Source organism: Carcharodon carcharias, chromosome 10 (genome assembly GCF_017639515.1).
Source record: "Carcharodon carcharias isolate sCarCar2 chromosome 10, sCarCar2.pri, whole genome shotgun sequence".
In the NCBI taxonomy this organism is placed as follows: Eukaryota; Metazoa; Chordata; class Chondrichthyes; order Lamniformes; family Lamnidae; genus Carcharodon; species Carcharodon carcharias.
The window spans coordinates 39,148,223-39,176,071 of NC_054476.1; the positions used below are offsets into that span (position 1 = coordinate 39,148,223).

A 27,849-nucleotide genomic window follows, 5' to 3' on the forward strand; every position below is an offset into this window, starting at 1 on the left:
TACCTCCCTGCCCTGTGGAACTTCCGGGAGAAGCCGCGCGGACAGAGACCGGGAGTGAACCCGGAGCCGGCTGAGTCTGAGATTGAGCCGGAGTGACCGGGACTGAGGGCCAGGGATCGGACAGGCCGCAGCGTTCCTTTCACCCCAGGCTTCGGGCTACAGTAACCGGCACCATGCGGGACGTGAGCGGCTTCCTGCAGCAGCAGCAGAGCGGGGCCGGGGAGCTGGGCCCCGACTGGCAGCAAATGGAGGAGCTTTACAACAAGAAGTGAGAACCCGGAGCCGAGCGCGGCAGAGCCCACCCCCACCCCGCGTTCCCGCTGAGTCACCGCCCGGGCCCTCCGTCTAATCCAGGGCCTGTGTGTCTCTCTCTCAGGCCTCGCGGCCCTGACACCGGCTCAGGGACATCGAGAGGGTGATAGGCTGGGGGGGACCTGGGGGGATCTGGGGTGGCGGGGGGGGGGCGGGGTGGGGGTGCGGGTGGAGAGATCTGGGTGATGGAGTGGAGGGGGGGAGATCTGGGTGATGGAGGGGGGGGTGGAGGAGATCTGGGTGACGGGGGGGTGCTCCGAGGGTGGGAAGATCTGGGTGATGGGTGGGGGGCTCCGAAGGTGGGGAGATCTGGGTGATATGGGGGGGGGGGGCGAGGGTGGGGAGATCTGGGTGATATGGGGGGGGGTGGGGGGCGAGGGTGGGGAGATCTGGGTGATGGGGGGGCTCCGAGGATGGGAGATCTGGGTGATGGGGTTGGGGTCCAAAGGGATTTGGGTGATGAGGGTGGGTGGTGTGTGGGATATCTGGGGGTTGGACTGGGGGGGCTTTGGGTGATGTGATCCAGGGGATCTATGGGGTTGGGGGGGATTTGGGACACATCCACAGCAGTGAGGTGTTTAATTTAGTTAGTTTAGTTCCCTGGGGAAGGTGCTGGCTGCTCCTGATGTCTCCACTTCGTAATCCTGCTTTCTTTTTAACTACAGACTGTGGCACCAACTCACCGTCCGACTACAGAACTTTGTGCAAAACCCCTGCTTTGCTACAGGTGATGGCCTGATCAAGGTAGGTAATTTGGCCACATTATATCTTTCAATGCAAACAATTTAGTTTGCCTTTTCTACATTACATAATAAAACGTTTTCTTTTGCAGCTTTATGAGAATTTTATTAGTGAATTTGAACACAGGTAAGAAGTAAATTTTACTTATGCCTATAACTTAGAAAACGTACACTTGGAATTTAACAGCACCGAAGGAGGCAGTTCAGTCTTTGTATCAACTCTGTGCTAGGGCAATTCCATACTAATCACAGTCTGTGATGGTGCCTCTGTATATTCTCTTGCTTCAAGTACTTGTCCAGTTTTCCCATTGAGAAGCTTCACTTGTCTCTTCCTCATCCTCTTATGTGTCAAACCATTCTGTACCCCAGCAATCATTGTGAACCAATTTCTCAATCTCTTTTCACTGTCAAAACTTGTCACAATTTAAATGTTATTGAATTGCCTCTGACTTTCCCTGTTTCAGGGGAAGCAGTCCTAGTTTCTCCAGTCTGTCCTAACTTTAGTTTTCATCGCAGGTATCTTCCTAGTGAATCTATACGGTTTGCCCTCTGTGCTTTTAATCTGCTAGAGTCATAGAAACACTATGCGCAGAAAGAGACCATCGCCTCCATGCCTCGGTCTCATTCCCCTGCTCTATTCCCCTGCTCTATTCCCAAAGCCCTGCAAGTTTATTTCCCTCCTTTCGGAATCATTGATAGTTTCTATTTCCACTACTCTAGTAGGCAGTTGCCAGGTAAAAAGAAAATTCTTTCCCTCATTTCTCCCTGCCCACGTCTTTTGTTGAAAGCCTTAAATGAGTGCTGAATGCTATCTTGATGTCAAGGGCAGTCACTCTTAGCTCATCGAGTTCAATTCATCCTTCAATGTTTGAACCAAAACTGTAATGAGGTCAGGAGCTGAGTGGAACTGAAGATTGAGCAGGTTATTGCTGAGTAAGTGGCACTTGCTAGCACTGTCAATAACATCTTCCATCACTTTGATGGAATGGTAATTGGTCAGATTGGATTTGTCCTGCTTTTGTGGCAGGGCATACTTGGGCAATTGTCCACATTGTCAGCTAGATACCAGTGTTGTAACTACTGGAACAGCTTGGCTAGCGGCATGGCTAGTTCTGAAGCATAGGTCTTCAAAACTATTGCTGGAATGGTGTCAGTATCCAGTGCCTTCAGCCATTCTTGATATTGAATGGAGTGAATCGAATTGGCTGAAGAGTGGCATCTGTGGTGCTGGGACCTCAGGAGGAGGCTAAGATGGATCATTCATTCAGCATTTCTGGCTGATGATAGTTACAAATGCTTTTGTATGGATGTGCTGAGTTCTCCCTCATTAAGAATGAGAAATTTTGTGGAGCCAACTCCTCCGGCTCTTTAATTGTCCTCACCGTTCACAACTGGACTGCAGAGCTTTGATCAGACCTGTTGAGTGTGAGATCACTTAGCTTTGGAGGAACAGCTCCTCATTTACAGCATTCTAGACTTAACATTGAGTTCAATAACTTCAGACCGTGAACTCTCTCCTCCATCTCTACTCCTTTTTTAATCCAATGTTTAAAATTATTCTAATTTTAACTTTTATTGTTATTTATTTATTCAATTTTTAAAAATCCCTTTTCCCCAAGCCCAGGGCACGTTACTTGTTTCTATGTTGTGCTTTCACAGAGTGCTCAGCCTTGTTCTGCTGTTAACACATTCTGCTACTGTCAGCACTTTCTTTAGTCCTTACAATTAACATTAACACTCCTGTTATCTTGTGTCCATGATATCTTTGTCAATCTCTCCTATGTCTCACCTATCCCTGACATCCTATGTTGCTTCACCTGCGGCACCCCCCCCCCCCCGCCTCATTAAACAGTATAAAATCCATTACATTTCTACTTTTCTTTAGCTCTGAAGAAGAGTCATATGGACTCGAAACGTTAACTCTGTTTCTCCACAGATGCTGCCAGACCTGAGTTTTTCCAGCATTTTCTGTTTTTATTTTAGCTTTTTCTATCGCATGCTATTTCTGCTGTTTGACATGCACATAATCTGGTGTTGTAGCTTCAGATTGGTATCTATATTGAGGTATGCTTGATGCTGCTCCTGGCATACTCTCTTTCACTTCTCGTTGAATCAAGGTTGATACCCTGGCCTGATGGCAATGATAGAGGGAAGGATATTCCAGACCATGATGTTACAGATTGTGGTCAATACAATTTGGCTGCTGCTGATGGCCCACCTCATGGATGCCCAATTTTGAGCTACTTGATCAGTTCTGAAACTATCCCATTTAGCACAGTGATAGCGCCACAGTGCCTGATGGACAGTATGCTCAGTGTGAAGACGAGACTTTATCTTCACAAGGACTGTGCAATGGTCACTTCTACCAATACTGTAATGGAGAGATGCATCTGCAACAGACTGGTGACAACAAGGTTAAACAGGTTTTTCCCACTTACGGGTTCCCTCATAACCTGCTGCAGGCCCAGTCTGACAGATATGCCTTTCAGGACTGGGCTGGCTCAATCAATATTTGTGCTACCGAGCCATTCTTGCTGATAGGCATTGAAGTCCCCCACCCAGAGTACATTCTATGCCCTTGCCACCCTCAGTGCTTTTTCCAGGCAGGGTCCAATATGGAGGAGTACTGATTCCTCAGCTGGGGAGCAGGATGGTAGGTGGTAATCGGCAGAAGGTTTCCTAGCTCATGTTCGACTCGATGCCATGAAGGTTTAGGGGGTTTGGAGTCAATGTTGCAGACTTTGGGGCCAATTCGCTCCTGACTATAAAGCATTGTACCACCATCTCTGATGGGTCTGTTCTGACAGTTGGACAAGACATAACCAGGGTTGGTGGTAGAGGATTCTGGGGCAATGGCTGTCCAAGGTATGACTTGGTGAGCATGACTATGTCAGGCTGTTGTTTGACTCATCTGTGGTACAGCTCTCCAAATTTTGGCACATGTCTCTTGGTGTTAGTAAGGAGGATTTTACAGGGTTGACTGGGCAGGGTGTGCTGTTGTTTCTGGTGCCTAGGTCGATGCCGATTAGTCCATTCTGTTTTCCCCTTTGACCTTTCCTTTGAGATTTGGCACAACTGAGTGGCTTGCGACCACTTTGGAGGGCAGTTAAGAGTCAGCAACATTGCTTTGGGCCTGGAGTCACAAGCAAGCCAGACTGGGTGAGAGTGGCAGATTTCCTTCCCAAAATGACATTAGACAATCCAGTAGTTTCATGGTCATTATTTCTAAAACTAACTTTTTTTTCTAGATGTTTAATTAATTTAAATTCCACCTGCTGCCTTGGTAAGATTTGAACTCATGTCCCCTGAGCATTAGTCAGTTCCTCTAGATTACTGCATGTGTTGCCACTGTGCTTCTTCTTAATTTTGTTAACCAGCCTTTTTATATGTTGCTTTGTCAAATGCTTTGTTAAAATCCTTATAGTCATCATTGCTTTCCCTTCATGAACCTTCTGTTACTTCAGCAAAAAATTCGATTAGATTGGTCAAACACGATCTGTCTTTCTTTAATGAACTCAAACCTCTCCATTGCCTGTTAATGTTTTCTGATCTGAGTGCTGCATTTTCCTGCATTACATTCTCAAAAACTACTTCATTGGTTGTAAAGTTCTTTGTGACACCCTGAGCTTGTGAATGTGCTCAGACTCCTCAGAGGTATTTAACAGGAAATGGTGTTTCTACAGACAAAAAAACCTGACAAAATACAGAATGTCATGGCCTTGTGATTCCCAGTTGGAAAATCCATGATTTGTAGAGTGGGTGGAGGTGTGACTAGAAAAGGAAAAGCACATTTTGTTTAAATTTATGTTGCTACTTTAAATCAAAACTTCAGATTAAACCCTTTTACAATATATTGTTACAGGATTAACCCTCTGTCTCTTGTGGAGATTGTTCTACATGTTGTGCGACAAATGACAGGTGAGTCTGTAACTCCTGAGCATAGGAACAGGATGAGGCCATTCAGCTCCTCAAGCTTATTCTATAATTTAGCTAGATCATGGCCTATCTGACCACCAATTCTATCTTTCCCATATTGGCTCTATGTCCCTTGAAGCTCTTACCCAACACAAATCTATTGATCTCAACCTTGAAAGTTCCAGTTGACCCTCAGCATCAACAGATTTTTGGGAGAGTACAGTACTCACATTCCTATCTACCCCTGATAACCTTTGATTCTCTTGCCTAACAAGAATCTATCTACCACTGCCTTAAAAATATTCAATGACCCTGTTTTCACTGCCATCTGAGTCAGAGAGTTCCAAAGACTCACAACCCTCAGAGAAAAAAAATTCTCCTCATCTCTGTCCTAAACGGACGACCCCTAATTTTAAAACAGTGCCCCCTAGTTCTGGACTCCACCACATGATGAAACATCCTTTCTATGTCCACCTTGCCATTCAGGATTTTATATACTTCAATCAAGTCATCTCTCACTCTTCTAAACTCCAGTGGAAACAAGCCCAGCCTGTGTAACCTTTCCTCATAAGACAAGCCATTCATTCCAGCTCTCAATCTAGTAAACCTCCTCTGAACCACCTCCAATGCATTAACATCCTCCATAAGGAGACCAAAACTGCACACAGTATTTGAGATGTGGTCTCCTCAATTGTCTCTATAACCAAAGCGTAACATCCTTACTTTTATGTTCAATTTTTCTTGTAATAAAGGATAGCATTCCATTAACCGCCTTAATTACTTGCTGTACCTGCACGCTAACTTTTTGTGACTTATGCGCTCAAATACCTAGAATCCTCTGCACCTTGGAGTTCTGCAGCTGTTCTCTATTTAAGTAATACTCTGCTTTTTTAATTTTCCTGCCAAAGTGAACAACTTCACATTTTCCCACATTAAACTCCAGTGGAGGCTGGGTCATTGCATTTTTCATTACTGAGTTAGAGTTTTGATAGACAAGGAAGTCAAGGGTGATGAGGGGCGGACAGGGAAGTGGATTTGAGACCACAACCAGATCAGCCACGATCTTATCAAATGGCCTACTCCTGCTCATAAGTTCTCTGTTCCTAGGGAGCAGAGTTTGTAGTGGGGACCAAAGGTGATGGCTTCGGTCCTTCCAATGTTTATTTGGAGGAAATTTCTGCTCAACTAGTACTGGATATTTAAGAATTTCATGTTTCAAATGGTGAAATTAGCCAATCATGGATATGTTCAGTTGTTTGAAATCTTAGCTTTTATATTTATAATAAATCTGAGACTGGGCACCAAACGAATGACATAGGATGCTTGGATTAAAACCTTCAAACCAATTGCAGCTTGTGAGGTCCTTACTAATCACCTCTTTAACTATCACCACTGTTTGTTTCCACTCCTCTGGTTTAGTCGTCTTTGAATTTTCTAGAGCTGGAGCAGTTGGATATGTCCTAATTGATTTACACAGCGAAAAGAATGTCTGTAGATTAACAGGAGCAGGCGTTCAAGAGCCAAGGCTCAGACTGAGTTGGGGCTGACAGCAATTACTAGCTCAGGACTAGGAACACTGGGCCCAAACATATTATGGGATGTGAGGAGCGGGCACTCACTTTTTAGACAAGGAAATAACTTTAAATAGCTTGTTGCCCCCACTAAACTAGTGGAGGGGAATGAGTTAACCGTCTGCACCCTATTAAAGACAGTGAGGTCTTGAGGCCAGCCTTTGGGAGGGGATACTCTTTTGAGCAAACTAATTAGAACAAATTAGCAAAACAAGGACAAAAAAGGCAGGCCCTCAAAGGGATACTGCAAAAAGAAAGACAAAATCTTAAAGGAAACTTATAAAGTTCAAGTTAAAATGTGATTAAGGGGGTCAATAAAGCACCTCAATCCTCTGGTGCCTATCAGGCACGCAAGTATAAGACGTATATATTGGTCCTTATAAACTGTAATTAAGTTATTGATCAGTCTTCACGTATCCTTGATGATTGATATGCCTCATGTTTAATTGCAGATCCTAATGTGGCCCTAACATTTTTGGAAAAAACAAAAGAAAAGGTGAGTGCTTTGTGTTGTGTTACACTGGTTTTATTCATTTTAATTTCTTTATTCTATTTATTTTTCACATGCTTTCATTGATTTAGGTCAAATCCAGTGATGAGGCAGTAATTCTGTGCAAAACAGCTATTGGTGCTCTGAAATTAAATGTTGGAGATCTGCCAGTGACGAAGGTAAAGCATGATTTGCACTAAGAATCTTTGTTTTCATGTCTTTGTACAGAGAGCATTTCTGTATGCAGCGAGGTTAAATCACCATATTTCTGAAGTTGGAATTTCAACTTAATATATATGTAGACGGAACTGTGAAGCGGTACAATATGAGTAAGATACTAAATGTTGCGTTCAGCTGCGTAACCTAAGAACAAAAGAAATAGTAGCAGGAGTAGACCATGTGGCCCCTCGAGCTTGCTCCACCTTTTAATACAATCCTGGCTGATCATCAGCCTTAACTCCACTTTCTCACTGCTGTCAATACCCTGAAGGAGTTCGTGGGACATTTCATGGAACACTGTCATCAGTACTGGGGTAGGAAGGAACTGTTGGGCTCCACCTGAACTGGGCTGGGACCTGGCTCCTAGTGGAAAGGGTAAATAGGGTGGTCACAAAGACTTTAAACTAGTAAATTGAGGGGAGGGCTCAGTTGAAAACAGTATAAATAATAAATCAAAAACAAAAGGGAGGGGAAATGGAGCAATGGTCCAAAATTATGCTCTAGACGCTACAGGTAAAGGAAAAATTATAAGATGTAAAGTAATTAAAGCATGAAAGAGCAATTTTAACATAAAGTAAAACGTTAGAGCAAAATGACAAGCTTGGGTGTATGACCCAAATAAGTGTTCTTTATACAAACTCAGAGTATAAGCAACAAATTGAATGAATTGCAGGCATAAATTCAATTTGAACGGTATGGCATGGTAGCCGTTATAGCAACTCAGCGATGATCAGGACTAGGAACTAATGATACCAGATTATAAGATCTACAGGAAAGATAGGTAGAAGGGAAGCGTAGCCTTGGTGATTAAGGCTAAAATCACTTCAATGGTAAGAGAGGTTGCAATGACAGGCAAGTAGGCGTGGAGACTTTACGGGTAGAATTAAAAAAATAGAAAAACATTTAACCTTGTAATGGGATTGTGTATAGTCCTGATAGTAGCTTTGAAGTGGTAGATTGTATAAATTGAAGTTTGGACAAGCAGGTACCAAAGGCAGGGTGGTTTTAATGGGGGATTTTAAAGAAAATAGGATGAACATAGGAGTAGGCCTTTCGCCCCCCCCCCACCCCCGAGCTTGCTCTGCCATTCAATTAGAATGGCCCAATCTGTTACTTTCATATTGTTTGGGATAAGCAAACTAGCATATCAGAAACATGGTGATTTTTTTCATTAAAAAACGGAAAATGCTGTAAATACTCAGGTGAGGCAGCATCTATGCAGAGAGAGACAGCTAACATGTCAGATCTGTGACCTTTCATCAGAACTGGGAAAAGCCAGAAATGTAACAGGTTTTAAAAAAGTGAGAGTGGGGAGTGTAAGAAAAAACAAAAAAAGGTCTGTGATAGAGTGGAGGGCAGGACAAATTAAATACGAACACATGAACTAGGAGCAGAAGTAGGCCACTTGGGGCCTCAAGCCTGCTCCGCCATTCAACAAGATCATGGCTGATCAGATTGTACCCTTAACTGCGCATTCCTGCCAATCCCAAGAACATTTCATCCTCTTGCTTATCAAGAATCTATCTACGTCAGCCTTGAAAATATTCAAACACTCTGCACCACCTTTTAAGGAAGAATGTTCCAAAGACTCACTAAATCAGAGAAATAATTCCTCTTCATCCGTCTTAAATGGGGGACCCCCTTATTTTTCAACAGTGACTCCTTAGTTCTGGGTTTTCCCACAAACTGAAACATCCTTTCCACATCCACCCTTATAAGATCTTGAGGGGTCTTGAGTTTCAGTCAAGTCACCTCTTACTCTTCTAAACTCCAGCAGATACAAACCTAACCTTTCCTCATGAGACAACAGTCCCATTCTGGGTATTAGTCTAGTAATTTCTTCTGAAGTGCTTCCAATGCATTTACATTCTTAAATAAGGAAACCAATACTGTATACAGTACTCCAGAAGTGGTCTCACCAATGCCCTGTATAACTGAATAACCTTGTATTCAATTCCCCAGCAATAATATTCTATTAACTTGCTTAATTACCTGCTGCACCTGTATTCTCACCCTTTGACGTTCATACACTAGGACACTCAGATCCCCCTGCATCTTGGAGCTCTGCAATATCTCACCATTTTGATAATATGCCTTTTTTTATTCGTCTTGCCAAAATGGACAGTCTCTCGTTTTCCCACATTGTACTCCATTTGCCAGATCTTTGCCCACTCGCATAACCTAGCTATATCCATTTGTAGCCTCCTTATATCTTCTTCATAACTTACTTTCCTATTTTTGTATCATCAGATTTAGCAACTATATCTTTGATCCCTTCATCCAACTCGTTAATAGAAATTGTAAAAAGTTGAGGCCCTAGCACTGATCCCTGTGGCACACCACTCATTTCATCTTGCCAACCAGAAAATGACCAAATTATGCCTACTGTGCCCTGTTAGACAGCCAATCTTCTATCCATGCCAGTATGTTACCCCCTACACCATGAGCTTTTATTTTCCACAATAACCTTTGATGTGGCACCTTATCAAATGCCTTCTGGAAATCTAAACACAACACATCCACCAGTTCCCTTTATACACAGTACATGTTGCTTCTTCAAATAACTCCAATAAATGATTTCCTTCCCTGAAAACCATGTTGTCTCTGCCTGATTAGTTTGACTTTATATGAGTGCCCTGTTATATCACCTTTAATAATAGCTTCTAACATTTTCCCATATAAGCTAACTGGCCGGTAGCTTCCTGACTCTGTTCCTCCTCTTTCCTCATTTTTGGAATGTAGGAGTTCAACTCGCTATCTCCCAATTGAATGGAACCTTCTCTATATCTAGGAAACTTTAGAAAATTAAAACCAACGCATCAACTATCTCACTAGTTACCTATTTTAAGACCCTAGGACGAAATCCATCAGGATATGGGGACTTTTCAGCCCTCAGCTCCAACAATTTGCTCAGTACCACTACTCTGGTGATTGTAATTTCCTTGAGCTGCTCCCTCCCAGTTCCTAATTTACAGCTATTTCTGGGATGTTATTAGTATCCTCCATAGTGAGGACTGATGCAGAATGCCTATTCAATTCATCTGCCATCTCCTTATTTTCCGTTATTAATTCCCCACTTTCTATAGGACCAACACTCACTTTGTTAACTCTTTTGTTATTTAAATAGCTATAGAAACCCTTACTGTCTGTCTTTATATTTCTAGCTAGTTTTCTCTCGTACACTAATTTTTCACTCCTCATTAATCTCTTAGTCATTCTTTGCTGTTTTTTATATTCTGTCCAATCTTCTGGCCTGCCACCCATCCTTGCACAATTATATGTTTTTTTTTTAAGTTTGATACTACCTTTAATTTTTTTTTCAGTTAACCACAGATGGTGACAACTCCCCTTGGAATTTTCCTTTCTCATTGGAATGTATCTTATTCTGTGTATTCTGAAGTATTCCTTTAAATGTCTGCCACTGCATCTTTGTTGACCTGTCCCTTAACCAAATGTTCTAGTTCACTTTAGCTCTACTTTCATGCCCACATAATTGCCCTTATTTAAGTTTAAAATGCTAGCCTTATACCCACTCTTCTCCTCCTCAAGCTGAATGTAAAATTCAATCATATTATGATTGCTGCTACCTAGGGGCTATGAGGTAATTAATTAAGCCTATTGCATTGCACAGTATCTGGTCTAGTATAGCCTCTCTAGTTGTTTCCAGAACATACTTTTCTAAGGAACTATCCTGCAAACATTGTATGAATTCTTCATCTAGGTTGCCTTTGCCTATCTGATTCTTCCAGTCTTTATGTAGATTAAAATCCCCCATGATTATCGCCTTACCTTTCTGACAAGTTCCCATTGTTTGTTTCTTTACACTCTGTCCTACCTACCATATGGTTACTGTTAGAGGGCTTGTACACCACTCCCACAAGTGACTTCTTGCTTTTATCATTTCTCTTCTCCACCCAAACTGCTTCTACATCCTGGCTTCCTGAACTTAGACCATCCCTCCCTATTGTGCTAATACCATCACTAATTAACAGAGCCACCCCTCCACCTTTTCTTAACTTCTTGCCCTTCCTAAATATCATGTACCCTTCAATATTCAGGTCCCAATCTATGTCACCCTGTCGCCATGTCTTTATAATGGCTATCAGATCATACTTATATATTTCTATTTGAGCTATCAAATGATGAGAGGCCGAGTAAATTGGGCCTATACACTCTGGAGTGTAAAAGAATGAAAGGTGACCTCATTCAAACATAAAAGATTCTGAAGGGACTTGACAGGATAGGCACACAGGATGCTTCCCCTCGCTGGAGAATCTACAAAATGGGGTTAAAGTCTCAGGATAAGGGGCTGGCTGATCATTTAGGACTGAGATAAGGAGAAATTTATTAATTCAAAGGGCGGTGAATCTTTGGAATTATCTACGCCAGACAATTTGGATGCTCCATCTTTGAATATAGTTCAGGCTGAGGGAGACAGATTTTTGGTCTATGAAGGAATCAAGGGATATGGGGAGTGGGCTGAAAAATGGAGGTGAGGCTGGTGGTCAACTGTGATCATATTGAATGGCAGAGCAGGTTCAAGGGGTCACATGGCCTACTGCTACACCTATTTATTATGTTCTTAAATGACAGGAATTGGTGTTGTAAGGCCAAAGGGAGTGGTAATGGAATAAGTAAAATAAGTGTCTAAAGGAAGTGCGAATGGCAGAATGATGAACAGCTACTGAAAGCAAAAGCAAGACTAAAACCAAAACATGAGAAAGGAAACAAAACCGAAGTAGAGAGAGATTGCATTCTGAAATTGTTGAACTTGGTGTTAAGTCTGGAAAGCTGTAAGGTGCGAAAAACCAAACGATGAGGTGCAGTTCCTTGAGATTGCATTGGACCAAACACTATAGGAGGCAGAGGACAGTATGAGAGCAAGGTGGAGAACTAAAATGACAAATCATCAGAAATTCTAGTCCATACTTATAGACTGAACGGTTAGGTCGTGCAAAGCGGCCCTGAGCAGTGAATACAGTATGCTAAATTGAAAGTAGTGCACTTAAATTGCTTTTTCACCTGGAGGGATTGTTTGGGACCTTGTATGCTGAGGAGATAAAAGGTCAGGTGTTGCATCTCCTGCACTTGCATTGAAAGGTACTGTGAGAAAGGGAGGGGATGTTGGGGTGATTGCATAGTGGGCTAAGCTGTCACAGAGGGAATGGTCCCTTTGGCTCTTGTATTCGTCAAGTTTTTCTGCGCAGGTTTTCTGCAATAATATCTTAGAACCAATAGGGGGCAGGCAATATTAAATTTCATTGTGTATAATGAGCCAGATTTAGTGACAACCTAATGGTGTGTGAACATTTATTAAATAGCGATTACAATATGATCGAGTTCTGCATAGTGTTTGAATGGGAGAAACGTGGAACAGCCACTAAGGTTTGTTATGACCAATGCAATTGGTACAGCTGAGTTATTTAAACAACTGTCATAATCTATAATTTTAAGTGTTATGTTTGAGATGCGACTCAATTCAGGAATCAGACCATCAGTTCTCGAGGTTTTACATCAAACTACATGAAACATTTTATTAATTTACACAGGTCAAAATATATATACACATGGCTACAAATTACTACTATCATAACTTTTGACAAATTCCCAAACTAATCTCCATTAAGACAATAGCAACCCATAGACAACCAAACACCAAGCAAAGCATTTTCACCTTACGATTTCAAAATGAGGTTCTTGCACTTTGGATCCGATGGAGAGAGTTGGAGGCTTGCAGCTACCTCTGCTTTGCACACCCAAAAACTGCTGAAGTTGTACCTACCAGCCCCATTGAATGCTAATTCTCATTGTATCAACAACCTCTTTGAACTCTACCTTTTAACAATGAAACCCCTTTCGTAGCACCAATTTTATTAGTAATATAAACGTATTGCTTGGTAGCTGCTAGATAGGCATCAAATTTCCATCTCACTTCTTGAATGCTGTATATTCAAAAAATGCAAATGCATGCTGTCTCTCTTACATATCAAAACTAGTACCCTTCAAAGCACCCAGACTAGCTGGCTTTAATCCAATTAAGACACCCGCAGACTAAATCTCTATTTTAAAGGAAAAATATTTTCCAAAATATTCTATACATTAGCTTCATGACAGGATCTAGATTTAGGTAAGGCTTACTTCACTGCAATGGGGCAGACTCTATCCACCATAAACTGGGCCAATCTGTTAACATAGAAACTAGGAGCAGGAGTAGGCCATTTGGCCCCTCGAGCCTGCTCCACCATTCAATATGATCATGGCTGATCCTCTATCTCAACGCCATATTCCTGCTTTTTCTCCATACCCCTTGACGCCTCTAATATCCAAAAAAAATTATCAATTTCTTTCTTGAATATACTCAGTGAACCAGCCTCCAAAGCCTTCTGTGTAGAGACTTGCACAGGTTGACCACCCTCTGAGTGACAATCTTTTCCTCATCTCAGTACTAAATGGCCTGCCCTGTATCCTGAGACTGTGGCCCCTGGTTCTAGACTCCCTAACCAGGGGAAGCATCTTTCCAGCAACAAGTCTGCTAGCCCTTTTAGAATTTTATACATTTCAATCAAATCCTCTCTCATCCTTCTAAACTCTAGTGAATACAGGCCCAGTTGAACCAATCTCTCTTCATACGACAGTCCTGCCATCCCTGGTATCAGCCTAGTGAACCTTTGCTGCACTCCCACTATGGCAAGTATATCCTTCCTTAGGTAGGGAGACCAAAACTGCACGCAATATTCCAGATGTGGTCTCACCAAGGCACTGTATAACTGCGATAAGATGTCCCTACTTCTGAACTCAAATCCACTTGCAATGAGGGCTAACATACCATTTGCCTTCCTAATTGCTTGCTGCACCTGCCTATTTACTTTCATTGACTGGTGTACAAGGACACCCAGATCCCTTTGTACATCCACATTTCCCAATAAATCACCATGTAAATAATACTCTGCCTTTCTGTTTTTCACACTGAAGCGTATAATTTCACATTTATCCACGTTATACTGCATCTGCCATGTGTTTGCCCACACACACAACTTGTCTAATCCCCTGCAGCTTCTTTGCATCCTCCTCATAACCCTGCCCAGTTTTGTTCATCAGCAAATTTGGAAATATTGTATTTGGTTCCCTCATCCAAGTCATTTATATATCATGAATAGCTGGGTCCCAAGCACTGATCCCTGCGATACACCACTAGTCTGCCACCCTGAAAAAGACCCATTTATTCTCATTCTCTGTCTCCAGTCTGTTAACCAATTCTCAATCCATGCCAGTATATTACCCCCAATCCAGTGTGTTTTAATTTTGCCCACTGGCCTCTCATGTGGGACCTTATCAAAAGTCTTCTTGAAATCCAAATACCACATCCACTGGTTCTCCATTATCTACTCTACTATTTACATCCTCAAAAAACTCCAGTAGATTAGTTAAGCATGATTTCCCTTTCATAAACCCATGCTGACTTTGTCTAATCCTTTTAATGCTTTCCAAGTGTTCTGTTACCATGTCTTTTATAATAGACTGTAATATTTCCCCACTGCTGATGGTCTGTAATTCTCTGTTTTTTCTTTCCCTCCTTTTTTAAATAATAGGGTTACATTTGCTACCCTCCAATCTGTAGGAAATGCTCCAGAGTCTATAGAATTTTGGAAGATGACCACCAATACACCCAGTGTTTCCAGGGCCGCTTCCTTAAGTACGCTGGGATGTAGATTATCAGTTCCTGGGGATTTTTCAGCCTTTAACCCCATTAGTTTCTCTTGCACCATTTTTTTTTACTAATACTGATTTTCTTCAATTCTTCCCTCTCACTAGACCCTTGGTTCCCTAACATTTTTGGGAAATTATTTGTCCTTTTTTGTGATGACAGAACCAAAATATGTGTTCAATTCTTTTGCCATTTCTTTGTTCCCCGTTTCTGACAGTAAAGGACCTATGATTGTCTTCGCTAATCTTTTTCTCTTCACATATTTATAGAAGCTTTTACAGTCAGTTTTTATGTTCCTTGCAAGTTTAGTCTCTTACTCCATTTTCCCTTTCTTGACAATTTTTTGTCCACTTTTGCTGAATTCTAAATTGCTCCCAATCCTCAGGCTTGTTGCTTTTTCTGGCAATTTTATATGTCTCCACTTTAGATCTAATACTATCCCTAATTTCTTTTGCAAGCTATGATTGAGCTTCCTTTCCTGTTTTATTTTTTGCACCAGACAGGAATGAGTAATTGTTGTTATTCATGCATACATTCCTTAAATATTAGCCATTGCCTATCCACTGTCAACTCTTTTAGTAAGGTTCCCCAATCCGTCAGTGCCAACTCGCGCCTCATTGTTCCCTTTATTTAGATTCAGGACCCTAGTTTCGGATTCAACTTCCTAATGAACAATTCTGCCATTTTATGGTTCCTCTTCCCCAAGAGAACCTGCGCAAGATTGTTAATTAACCCTTTCTCATTGCACAATACCCAGCCTAGGATAGACTGCTGTCTGGTTGGTTCCTCAACTAAAAAGCCATCGCGTGTATGCTCCAGGAAATCCTCCTCCACAGTTATTGCTAGTTTGGTTTGTCCAATCTATATGTAGGTTAAAATCACCCATGATTATAGTTGTGCCCTAATTGCACATGTCTCTAATTTCCTGCTTAATGCCTTCCCTTGCACCTCCATTACTGTTTGGGGGCCTATAGATTACCCCCACCAATGTTTTCTGCCCCTTGGTGTTTCTTTTCTTTACCCAAACAGATTCCACATCATGATTTTCCGAGCCAGTATCCTTCCTCACTGTTGCATTGATTTCCTCCTTTACTAACAACACTACCCCACCTCCTTTCCCTATTTGTCTGTTCTTGCTAAATATTGAATACCCCTGGATGTTCAGTTCCCATCCTTGGTCACCCATAATTGTCTCCATTATTGCAACTATATCATAACTGTTTGAGACGACAAAAAATCAGTGAGAGGGGTTTGGAAAATAAAGCAATATGCTACAAGAACAGTTTATATCCCTGTGGGGCAGGAGCTCTACTTGCCAGGAAAGATATCCATGGAGAACTAAAGAGGTAAGAGGCAACATAAAACTAAAAGAAAACGCATACAAAAATGCCAAAAACAGTGCAGACCCTTGTGAAAAATATAAAGAACAGCAATGAGTGCCAAAACAGGTCATAAGAGCTACAAAATTCCTCAACTAAGAAGGGTGACAGTGGGGAAATCAGGTAATTAAAATTGGAAATTGCTTGAAGCAATAATTAAGGATAGGGTGACAATACTGTTTAAAGAGCCAGCATTGGTTTGTAAAGGGTAGGTCCTGGCTGACATATCTGAATGTTTTGACTGAAGTGTTGTATTGGGGAATGTCTATAGATCTTATTTATAAGAACTTCCAAAAGGCATTTGATAAAGTCCCTTGTAAGAGATTGTTAGCTAAAGTTGATTGCACAATATTTTCCTGGTCAGGAAATTGGCTGAATAGCCAAAGCAAAGGAAACAGAGTAGGGATACTGGGCAGGATGACTAACAAAATGAGACTGGTATCTGCACCATATTTATTAACGGCTTGGATGATGGGATAGAGAGCCACATAACCAGATTTGATGACAGAAGGATGGGTGGTATTGTAAGCAATGTAGATGGAAACATAAAGTTACAAAGGGATATTGATAAATTAAGTGAATTAACAAAACTGAAATTGTAATGTAGGCAAGTGTGAAGCCATCCACTATGGACATAAAAAGGAACATGATGCTTCTTAATTGAGGGAAAAGACAGGAACAGTAGGGGCTCAAAGAAACTTGGGGTTCCAGTTAAATAGATCATTACAATGTCATGAACAAGTACGGAAAATAATTGAGAAGACAAATGGAATGCTGCCCTTTGTATCCACTTCACAAGAGTACAAGGAGGGAAAGATCCTGCTTCAGCAACACAAAACCCTGATTAGACCACACCTGGAGAACTGTGAGCAGTTCTGGGTACTACACCTTAGGAAGGATATGTTTGCCTTGAATGGGGTGCAGTGTAGATTTATTAGAATGATGCCAGGACATCAAAGATTAAATTACACAAATTAGGGTTCTGTTTCTTGGAATTTAGAAGGCTAGGGGGGGATTCAAGATATTAAGGGGAACAACAGGGATTGATAGAAAAACTATTTTCACTGGTTAGGGTGTAAGACCAGGAGGCAGAATCTTCAAGGGGGAGGTGTTGGCATAGTGGTATTGTTGCTGTACTAATAAGCTGGAGACCCAGGATAATGCTCTGGGGACCCGGGTTTGAATCCCACCACAGCAAATGGTGGAATTTGAATTCAGTAAAAATCTGGAAATCAGGGCCTTGTCAACCCTGCATCCTCCTTACAAACATCTGGTGCCAAAATTGGGAGAGCTTTCTCATAGGCTCGTCAAGCAGCAGCCTGACAGTCATCCTCACAGAATCCTATCTTGTACATAAGGATCCAGCAGAGGTGGGCCAGTGGGACAGGACTCCGATCCCCATGAAGTCTCGTCATCAGGTCAAACATGGGCTGATTACCATGTACCACCTTCCCTCAGCCGATGAATCAGTGCTCCTCCACGCTGAGGGTGGCACAGAATGTACTCCATGTCAACCACCAAGTGCCTCGGTAGCACCAGTACTGACCAAGCTGGCTGAGTACTAAGGACATTGCTGCGAGTCTGGGTCTGCAGCAGGTGGTGAGGAAACGTACTTGAGCTCATCCTCACCAACCTGCCTGCTGCATGTGCATCTGTCCATGATAGTACCTGTAGGAGTGACCACCGAACAGTCGTTGTGGAGACGAACTCCCGCCTTCACATTGAGTATACCCTCCATTGTGTTGTGTGGCACTACCACTGTGCTAAATGGCATAGATTTCGAAAAGATCTAGCAATTCAAGGCTGGGCACCCATGAGGCACTGTGGGCCAATGCAGCAGCAGAATTGTGACTCGAACAGAATTTGTAACCTCATGGCCTGGGATTTCACCCACTTTGTCATTACCATCAAGCCAGGGGATCAACCCAGGGCATGCCAGGAGCAACACTAGGCATACCTAAAAATGAGGTATCAACTTGGTGGAGCTATAACAAGGACTACTTGCGTGCCAAACAGCATAAGCAGCAAGTGACAGACAGAGCGAAGCCATTCCAGAAGCAATGGGTTAGATTTAAGCTCTGCAGTCCTGCCACATTCAGTCGTGAATGATGGTGGACAATTAAACAACTCACTGGAGGAGGAAGCTCCACAAATATCCCCATCTTCAATGATGAGGGAGCGCAGCACAATAGTGCACAAGTAAGGCTACATTTGCTACAATCTTCAGCCAGAAGAGCCGAGTGGATGATCCATCTCCACCTCCTCTGGAGGTCCTCAGCATCACAGACGTCAGTCTTCACCCAATTCGATTTACTCCACGTGATATCAAGAAATGGCTGAAGACACTGTATAGTGCAATGGTTATGGGCCTTGACAATATTCCGAGAATAGCACTCAAGACTTTTACTCCAGAACTTGCCGTGCCCCTAGCCAAGCTGTTCCATACAACTGCAACATTGACATCTACCCAGCTATGTGGAAAATTGCCCAGGTATGTCCTGTGCACACAAAGGACAAATCCAACCAGGCTAATTAGTCTTCTCAATCATCAGTAAAGTGATGGAAGGGGTCATCAACAGTGGTTTCAAGCAACATTTGCTTCACAATAACCTGCTCACTGATGCCCAGCTTGGGTTTCGCCGAGCCACTCAGCTCCTGACCTCACTATAGCCTTGGTTCAAACATGGACAAAAGACCTGAACTCGCGAGGTGAGGTGAGAGTGACTGCCCTTGACAGCAAGGCAGCATTTGATCAAGGCAGCATCAAGGAGCCCTAGCAGAACTGGAGCCAATGGGAATCAGGGGGAAAACTCCACTGCTTGGAGTCATACCTAGCACAAAGGAAGATGGTTGTGGTTGTTGGAGGTCAGTCATCTCAGCTCCAGGACATCACTGCAGGAGTTCCTCAGGGTAATGTCCTTGGCCCACCCACCTTCAGCGGCTTCATCAATGACCTTCCTTCCATCATAAGGTTAGAACTGGGGATGTTCACACAATGTTCACCATTTGTGACTCCTCAGATACTGAAGCAGTTCATGTTCAAATGCAGCAAGACCTGGACAATATCCAGGCTTGGGCTGACAAGTGGCAAGTAATATTTGTGCCACACAAGTGCCAGGCAATGACCATCTCCAACAAGAGAGAATCTAATCATTGCCCCTTGATATTCAATGGCATCACCATCACTGAATCCCATACTATCAACACCCTGGGGATTACCATTAACCAGAAACTGAACTGGACTAGCCATATAAATACTCATCACCTGACTCCCCACTTGCCTGGTTGAGTGCAGCTCCCAAACACTTAAGAAGCTTCACACAGTCCAGGACAAAGCAGCCCGCTTGATTGGCACCATATCCACAAACATTCACGTCCTCCTCCACTGACGCAAAGTAGCAGCAGCGTGTATCATCGACAAGATGCAGTGCAGGAATTCACCAAGGCTTCTTAGACAGCACCTTCCAAACCCACAACCATTACCATCTAGAAGGGCAAGGGCAGCAGATAGATGGGAACACCATCACCTGGAAGTTTCCCTCCGAGTCACTCACCATCCTGACTTGGAAATATACCAGTGTTCCTTAACTGTCGCTGGGTGAAAATCCTGGAGCTCCCTTCCTAACAGCACTGTGGGTGTACCTACACCACATGGACTGCAGCAGTTCAAGAAGGCACCTCACCACCACCTTCTCATGGGTAACTAGGGGTGGGCAATTAATACTGGCCTTGCCAGCGAAGCCCACATCGCATGAATGAATAAAAAGAAATTTAGAGCCAGATCTTTCAGAAGTGAACCTGGGGGCAAAAGACTTCAGATAAAGGGTGGTATAAGGTGGAACTTTCTTCAGCAAAAAACAGTTGTTGCTAGATCAGTTAATTTTATATCTCAGATTGATAGATTTTTGTTATCAAAAGGAATTAATGGCCAGGGGGCAAAAGCATGTATATGGAGATAAGTCACAGATCAGCCATGATCTTTTGGAACAGTGTTGGCCAGACACGCACTTCTGGGAATTGAGGAATATCATGGGGGATCACCTCAGAGATACTAGTTATTGGTTGCACAGCATCCAGATCCTGGGCTTAGTGCCACATTCTGGAGAATATTATGAAACTAGAGCAGTGAAAATTTGTGCTCTTATTAATGACTTTATTGACCTGATGCATAAAGGCACCTGAGTTATAGATTAGAGGGGAGAGAGGAAGCTGTGTAGGATACCCATAGGTCAATGATCAGAAAGGACACCAGAGCAAATGGGGAATTTTACATAAGTCATCAAAGGTAATGTACATCAGTTCATCTCTATGCATATGAAGTATGTGTTAATATCTGGAATACAAAACAAAGCTACTGGTAGAGAAGTGTTTGATGTAAAATTTATCACTGAAAGTAAGTCTGAGAGAAATAATTCAGGAATTTCAGCAAAATGCAGACTGGGAGATGGGACTGGAGGGAAAGTTGGAAATGATTAATAGGATATTCTGGGAATGGTAGTGCAGTTGTTACCGGACTAGCAACTCTTGAGTTGGTGTTCGATGTCTTCCTGCCTCTGTCAGAAGTTGCAGGACTCGAACTCTGCTCCAGCCATTTCCTAGGAAGGGGAGGGGGAGACCTCAGACAATCTTTGGGCAGTGGAGACATAAGCTCCAACTCTGAATATGAGCAGGCAACCTGCTGAGTATGAGGTAAGTGTGTTTTATTTAGTGTTATTTTGTAGCATCTGCCAAAATTGGAGTACTGAGCTCTACGTCTTCCTGTTGTCAAAACTTAAATCTTAAATGAACAAAGCTGGCCAAATTTATTTCTTTATCATATCCCTATTCCTGTATGGTTTTAGTTCCAGGAAGGGTGTAATCGTGTTGAGAAGAATAACTTGATCTTTTGTCAATTTTCTTCCAGAAAACAATTGAGGAAGTAGATGAGATGCTGATGAACCTTCCTGGAGTGACATCCGTTCACGGACGCTTTTATGATCTGTCCAGCAAGTATTACCAGATAGTTGGAAATCACGCTTCTTACTATAAAGATGCCCTGCGTTTTTTGGGCTGCATTGATATCAAAGATTTGCCAGGTAACTAATAACATTAAAAATGCTTCTCAGCCAAGTCGTGCTTGGCCCTTTCCAGTATTTCTTACACAGATGTTTGTGCAACAAACAGCTTCAGCTACGTCTCTTCATTTCTTATTGCCCAATACAGTGACAGCCATCCAATTCCTTCTTGCTGTCACCTTTTTTTTTTGTAACTTGGAGTCCTGTGAATTCCATCTCTGCCTGTGTAATGGCACACTGAGAACTGGTTACATTTGTTCAGGTTCCCATTTAACATTCACAGAAAAATATATTTAAGTATCATATCTTTCTCTAGGGGGTCAGCTGGGACTCAGTAGGTAGCAATCCTGTCTCCAACCAGACTGTGATGAGTTCAAGTTCCACTTCAGAGTCAAGAGTGCATAATCCAGCCTGACACTCCAGGACAGTGCCGAGGGAGCACTGCGTCACCAGAAAGTCTATCCTTTGGACAAGGCATTGAACTAAGGTCTCAGTAATGATTGACCTTTATTTTAAATATTTAGAATGAGGAGAGGCCATTTGCTCATTGTGCCTGTACTGGGAAAAGCTTGGTAATTAGTATCACCCCCTACCCCCTCTGCTTTTCCAACTCCCTTTTGAAAATTGCTATTGAATCTACTTCCACTGCCCTTTCTGGCAGTGCATTCCAGATCACAACTTGCTGTATAAAAGATGTCCTCAATCTCATTTTTTATTCTTCTGTCAATCCCTTTTAATCGTGTCCTCTGGTTATTGACTCTACCACCACTAGAAACTGTTCCTCCATTTTTTCCTGTCAAAATCCTTCATGATTTTGTGTACACTGTTGCGAGTAGAAGAAACCCAGCTTCTCCATATTCAAAGCATAGATTTTAAATCTTTTCAGATTTTCAAGTATTCACAGTAGCCATCTCTGTTTCACTGTAAGGTACACTGGAGAAGCATTGGCCCTTTTTCCCTAATTGGTCATCATGAGCTTTTATTCTTATATCCTTGTCCCTAGTCTTGAGGGAAATTGAGTGAAATATTTAATTTCAATTTTAATATTTTATTTTCAAGAATTTCTTCCTGAATTGTTTCACTCCTCACATTGGCCTATTCCAAAGACCTGGGTCTTAGCCTGAGAAATAGTTTGAGGTTTTAGCTTCAGCTTTGCAGGTTTTATTCTGTGAAAGTGTTCTTACAGTTTTATGCCTTTGGGTTTAGAGGTTGTTTCAGCACCAAATACTTCACAGGGATGCAACACCTTCACCTTGTTGATTTGCCACATGATGTCATGTTGACTGGCTCAGGTTTTGATTTTGTATTTCTGATTCAGTTGCTGAGCATCAGGAGAGAGCTTTCACTCTTGGGTTGGCTGGGCTTTTAGGCGAAGGTGTTTACAACTTTGGAGAACTTGTGAGTATCTTTGTGATACTGAGTGTTTACTTGCTTGATTACTTTGTGAAATTGTACCTAATGCTGGGATCTTGCTGTCCCTTTCAGTTAATGCATCCTGTGCTGGAGTCTCTCCGGACCACAGATAAACAGTGGCTGATCGACACTTTGCACGCCTTCAACAGTGGCAATGTGGAGAAGTTTCAAGCTCTCAAGGCATCTTGGGGGCAGCAGGTAAATAGTCTGCTGGGAGGAGAGGAGAGCCAGGATTGGGTGGGGGGATAGTGTGGGACAGGGTGTAGGGATGGGTATGGGGTAGATGTGAGTGCAGGGAGAGACCGAGAAAGGGAGGCACATGGCGGAGCAGAGTGAGTGCGCGTAGGACAAGAGGGGAGAAAGCAAGTGAGGCAAGTTTTGGAGGGCAGAGAGAGAGTGGAACAAGGTTGGGGGCTGAGGGCAAGAGAGTGGGACAAGGTATTTGCGAATGGAAAATGGTTTCCAGTGGTGTTCCACAGGGCTCAGTGTTGGGGCCCCTGCTGTTTGTTGTACATATAAATGATTTAAACTTAAATATGAGAGGCATCATTGGGAAATTTGCAGATGACACAAAAATTGGCTGTGTAATTGATAGGGAAGAGGATAGCTGTTGACTCCAGAATGATATCAATGGTTTGGTTGAGTGGGTGGAGAAGTGGCAAATGGAATTCAATCTGGGAAAAGTCTGAGATAATGCATTTGGGATGGGCAAACAAAGCAAGGGAATACTCAATCAATGGGAAGTTATTGAGAAGGCTTGAAGTTGGACACCTTGGAGTACATGTCCACAGGTCCTTGAAGGTGGCAGGCCAGGTGGATAAGATGGTCAAGAAAGCATATGGAATGCTTTTTTTTTTATTGGGCGAGGTATTGAATACAAAAACAGGGATGTAATAATGGAACTGTATAAATGCTGGTTAGACCACAGCTGGAATTTTTTGTGCAGTTCTGGTTGTCACATTACATGAAGGATATAATTTGCTCTGGGGAGAGTGCAGACAAAATTTACAAGAATGTTGCCAGGGCTTGAAAATTGAAGCTATGAGGAGAAATTGGATAGTCTAGGGTTGTTTTCCTTAGAACAGAGGAGGCTAAGGGATGACCTAATTGAGGTGTACAAAATTATGAGGGGCCTAAATAAGGTAGACAGGAAAGACTTGGTTCTCCTAGCTGAGACGTCAGTTACTGGGGGCATAGATTTAAGGTGATTGGTAGAAGGATTAGAGGAGACATGAGAAAAAAAATTTCACCCAGGGGGTAGTGGACATCTGGAATTCACTGTCTAAGCTGGCAGTTGAGGCTGAAATGCTCAATTCATTTAAAAGGTACCTGGGTCTCCATCTGAAGTGCTGTAACCTGCAAGGCTGCGGACTAAGTGCTGGAAAGTGGGATTAATGAGCGACTAGTTTTCTTTTTCTCTTTTGGGGTGTGTAGGCATGATGGGCTGAATGGCCTCTGTCTGCACTGTAACTTTTCTATGGTTCTAAGTTTGGGAACTGAAGGCAAGAGAGTGGGACAAGTGGTTGACTTGGTTGGGGTGGGGTCAGTGATGTAGATGTCTAATTTTGTTTTGTCATGTAATTTCAGCCTGACCTGAGAGCCAATGAACTGCGGCTGATGCAGAAAATCCAACTCCTTTGCCTGATGGAGGTTTGTTGAATTTCCTGTCTCATGTTCTGAGCAATTTCTCATCATCCAACTCTCTCTCAAGAATTACAGTCGGCTCTACTGTCTTCTGCTAACTTCCTGCCTCATTGACTCTTCACTAGATTTTAACTAAACTCTTAAGTCTAGTCTGCCTCAAACTTCCAGCTGAAATGGGGTTCTTGCTGAGGTCTGTATGTATAAGCTGCATATTCACCCTGCTGCTTAGACCAATGCTTGCAGTTGGTGAAGTGTATCTCACAGCCTTAACTCTTTGTGAAGGAGTTTCTCCTGCTCCCTGCTCTCTCTATTTTGCATTTAATCTCATACATAAATTGCCCTTGAGTCCAACTTTGTTCCTTCTTTTATAAACAATTTTTAATCCAGTTTGCTATCTTCCCCTTAATGCCCTACCCCTTGATCTGCCATATTAATGCCCCATGTGGTACCTTGTCAAAAGCTTTCCTAAAGTCTGTGTACACCGCATCCACTGCACTTCTCCATTGATCATGTCTGATTCCTCCTGGAATTGGTCTCTTTTGGAATGCGGGTTGGCTGTTTCTAAACAATATTTTAGTCGCTGGGCTGGATCCTTTGAATTTCGGACCACTTCTTATTCATCTCATGAATTGCCAGTGTTTTTTTTCCCTTGCTTTAGATGACTTTCACCCGTCCAGCCAATCACCGGCAGCTGACGTTTAAGGAGATTTCTCAGATTGCAAAGGTTCCTGTTAGTGAGGTGAGCTCCTTTCATGTGACTACATTTGCGCTAACAGTTGCAACATTTAAAATATAGTATCTTGTAGAAAATCGCTGCCAAAATATAGGAAGTTCTGTTTGCAGATGCTTTGTGCGATGACTTCAATTATGTATTTTCCCCTCCCAAGTTCCAGCCCATTGAGACCCTTGAGATTCTCTTCCACCATCTCCCTTCACTTTCCCCAGCACAAGCATCACCCCACCTGCTCACTCCCCGTTTTTGTGATTTCTGATGTGTACAAGTGGCTCAGTGATCGGAATGCAGAGTAGCTTGAGCTTCCTTGTGTCCTGTGGAATAGTTACAGTTGCTGTTGTTGATCTGACAGGTGGAGCTTCTAGTGATGAAAGCACTTTCTGTAGGTCTGGTGAAGGGCAGCATCGATGAGGTGGATGAGCGCGTTCACATGACATGGGTTCAACCCCGAGTGTTGGATCTGCAGCAGGTAAACACTGAGCCTTAAGTTGGGGAATTTCTGTGGTTGTTGGAGAATGTTTCAGTAATTAGTAGGTGTGTGATCACTGAGTGATGGCATTTTCCAATCACTGATTCCTTGAAACAAGTAACTTGATTTCAGGTGAAAGGTTTTGCCATTACTAATCTTCTGACCTGAACTGCTTACTAATTGTACTATTTATTGTCTTTGCACTGTTAGTGCCATGATTGGCTATTAATACAAGCTCAGTGCATTAACCACTGCCTCTTGTTGTTGCAGATTAAAGGGATGAAAGAGAGGTTGGACTGCTGGTGCGAGGATGTGAAGAATGTGGCATTACTTGTGGAACATCAGGCACAGGATATCCTAACCTAACTGCTGTGCACTCTGGAGTAACTCGACTGGCTCTTTTTAAAATTAGTGATAGAAATTTCAGTGGCTCATTTTCAGAAATGAGCTGTATTTTAATGTCTTGGGACAGGGGGAGTGGCTTCACTTTCTGTACTTTCATATCACAAACAGTACTAGCTTCAAGTACACATGGTTTATATCGCTATCAAAGGAACGAAACTCTACGCTTCAAAGTGGTGTGGCCCTTGACTTTGCCCTTTTGCTCATTTAGCAGTTTGTCTCCCTGCACGTCAGGAACTTCTCATTAATTATAGCTAATTAAACTCGTCCAGATTCCTGTCTATACAAGACTGTCTGCCCACCGACTGCAAGCAGTCCCAGGAGTTGGTCTCACTGATTACTTCTCTTTTTAAATTGCAGTGTGCAAAGTGAGATCACAGAAATTGCAGAGGTTACACTTAAAGCTGATTGACAAACTGATCCTTGTAGTTAGCGAATACCTGAAGAAGTTTGATGACTGTTTTGATTCATGCAATCACGTCTGTGGGGAAGGTGGTTCCTCTTGCCTTCGCAGTCTCTCTCTGTGGTTGTGACTATCTTGATCTTTCCGGTATCCCCGTCACTCCGCACTGTAGCTGTCTGTATGCTTACACATAATGCCTTGTAACAGTTATGTTACTGAACCAGTAACCCAGAGACCTGATCTAATAATTGAGAGATCATGAGTTCAAATTCCATCAGGGAATTTGAATTCAGGTTTGAGAAATGTGATCTCTGTAAAAGTGACCATGATGTTGTCAGGTTGTCAAATCCCAACTGTTTCATTAACGTCCTTTAGGAAGCCTGCCATCTTTACCAGGCATAAGTCTAATACGTGACCCCAATCCCATGTCAACTCCTTGGCCTGTACAAGGGTCCTTTTAAGACAAGTGACAAATTCAGCTGTGTCAAACCTGCTGCTGCAATGGTTCAAGAAGGCCCACCACCACCACCACCACCACCACCACAAAGCAATTAGAGATGGTAAATAAATGCTGGCCTTACCAGCGGCATCCACATCCTGAGGATGAATAAAAATAACTGTCACTAGTGTTGTGATCTGCAGGAAGCGGAGTGTTTATCTGGGACTTGTATGCTGCCTAATCAAGTAGAGGCGCTGCAAATGGGTAAATTTCTCTGCAGTTCCACGTAATGGCTGTACTCCTGCCTGTCCCTTTTTTTAAAGCATTTTTTAGTTAGGATTAATGAAGTTATTTCTGAAATCACAGGACATGAGACATGACCATTTTACAAGAATATTTAAGATGGAATAAAAGTGTTTAAAAATGTCCACTTGTGTTTATTATTGGAAGAAACTACTCTTATTAATGTGTGGAATTCTCGATTTAAGCCACCTCTATTTGGGCAGATAGTTCTTTGCACTACTCATGATACGGGGCTGTGTTAGTTTGGAACACCAGATGTCCCCAGTACTCTGAGCTTGGTGATGTTTTCTTCTGGTTTGTAATATTCTCCCACAGTTTCAATATTCTGCTCCAATCCCACAAGTCTCGGTCAGACTTTTCCGCTGGTTCAAACCAGAAACATGTAGTGAAAATTCCAAAGATCACTGATTAACCATTGGATTAATAACATAAATCACACTCATTCTGCCTGTGAAAGTCAAGGTCTGATTTTCCAGATGATGTAGATGTGAGGCACAAACAGACACCAATACTTTTATAATAATCACCTAATTATTAATGGGAATTCCTAGCACTTTCCCAACAAGGTTCTCTGTTTTTGGAGATGCATTTTATCTCCTGGATTCTAATATAGTTTAGGAGGAGATAAATGATATGTGCTATTGTACAAGCAACCTCG

The 27,849-nt window shown here is 42.5% G+C and overlaps 1 protein-coding gene across 1 annotated transcript; it reads left to right on the forward strand.

Annotated features, from left to right (window-relative positions):
* Positions 1 to 27,316, forward strand: psmd13 (proteasome 26S subunit, non-ATPase 13). The gene is made up of 13 exons (XM_041197001.1): positions 1 to 268; positions 978 to 1,056; positions 1,145 to 1,179; positions 4,915 to 4,970; positions 6,991 to 7,034; positions 7,121 to 7,207; positions 21,235 to 21,406; positions 22,704 to 22,783; positions 22,871 to 22,996; positions 24,386 to 24,448; positions 25,101 to 25,181; positions 25,528 to 25,644; positions 25,915 to 27,316. Exons 1-13 carry the CDS (start codon positions 174 to 176, stop codon positions 26,008 to 26,010), a joined length of 1,131 nt encoding a protein of 376 aa, XP_041052935.1. The 5' UTR covers positions 1 to 173; the 3' UTR covers positions 26,011 to 27,316.
* Positions 27,317 to 27,849: the final 533 nt, after the last annotated feature.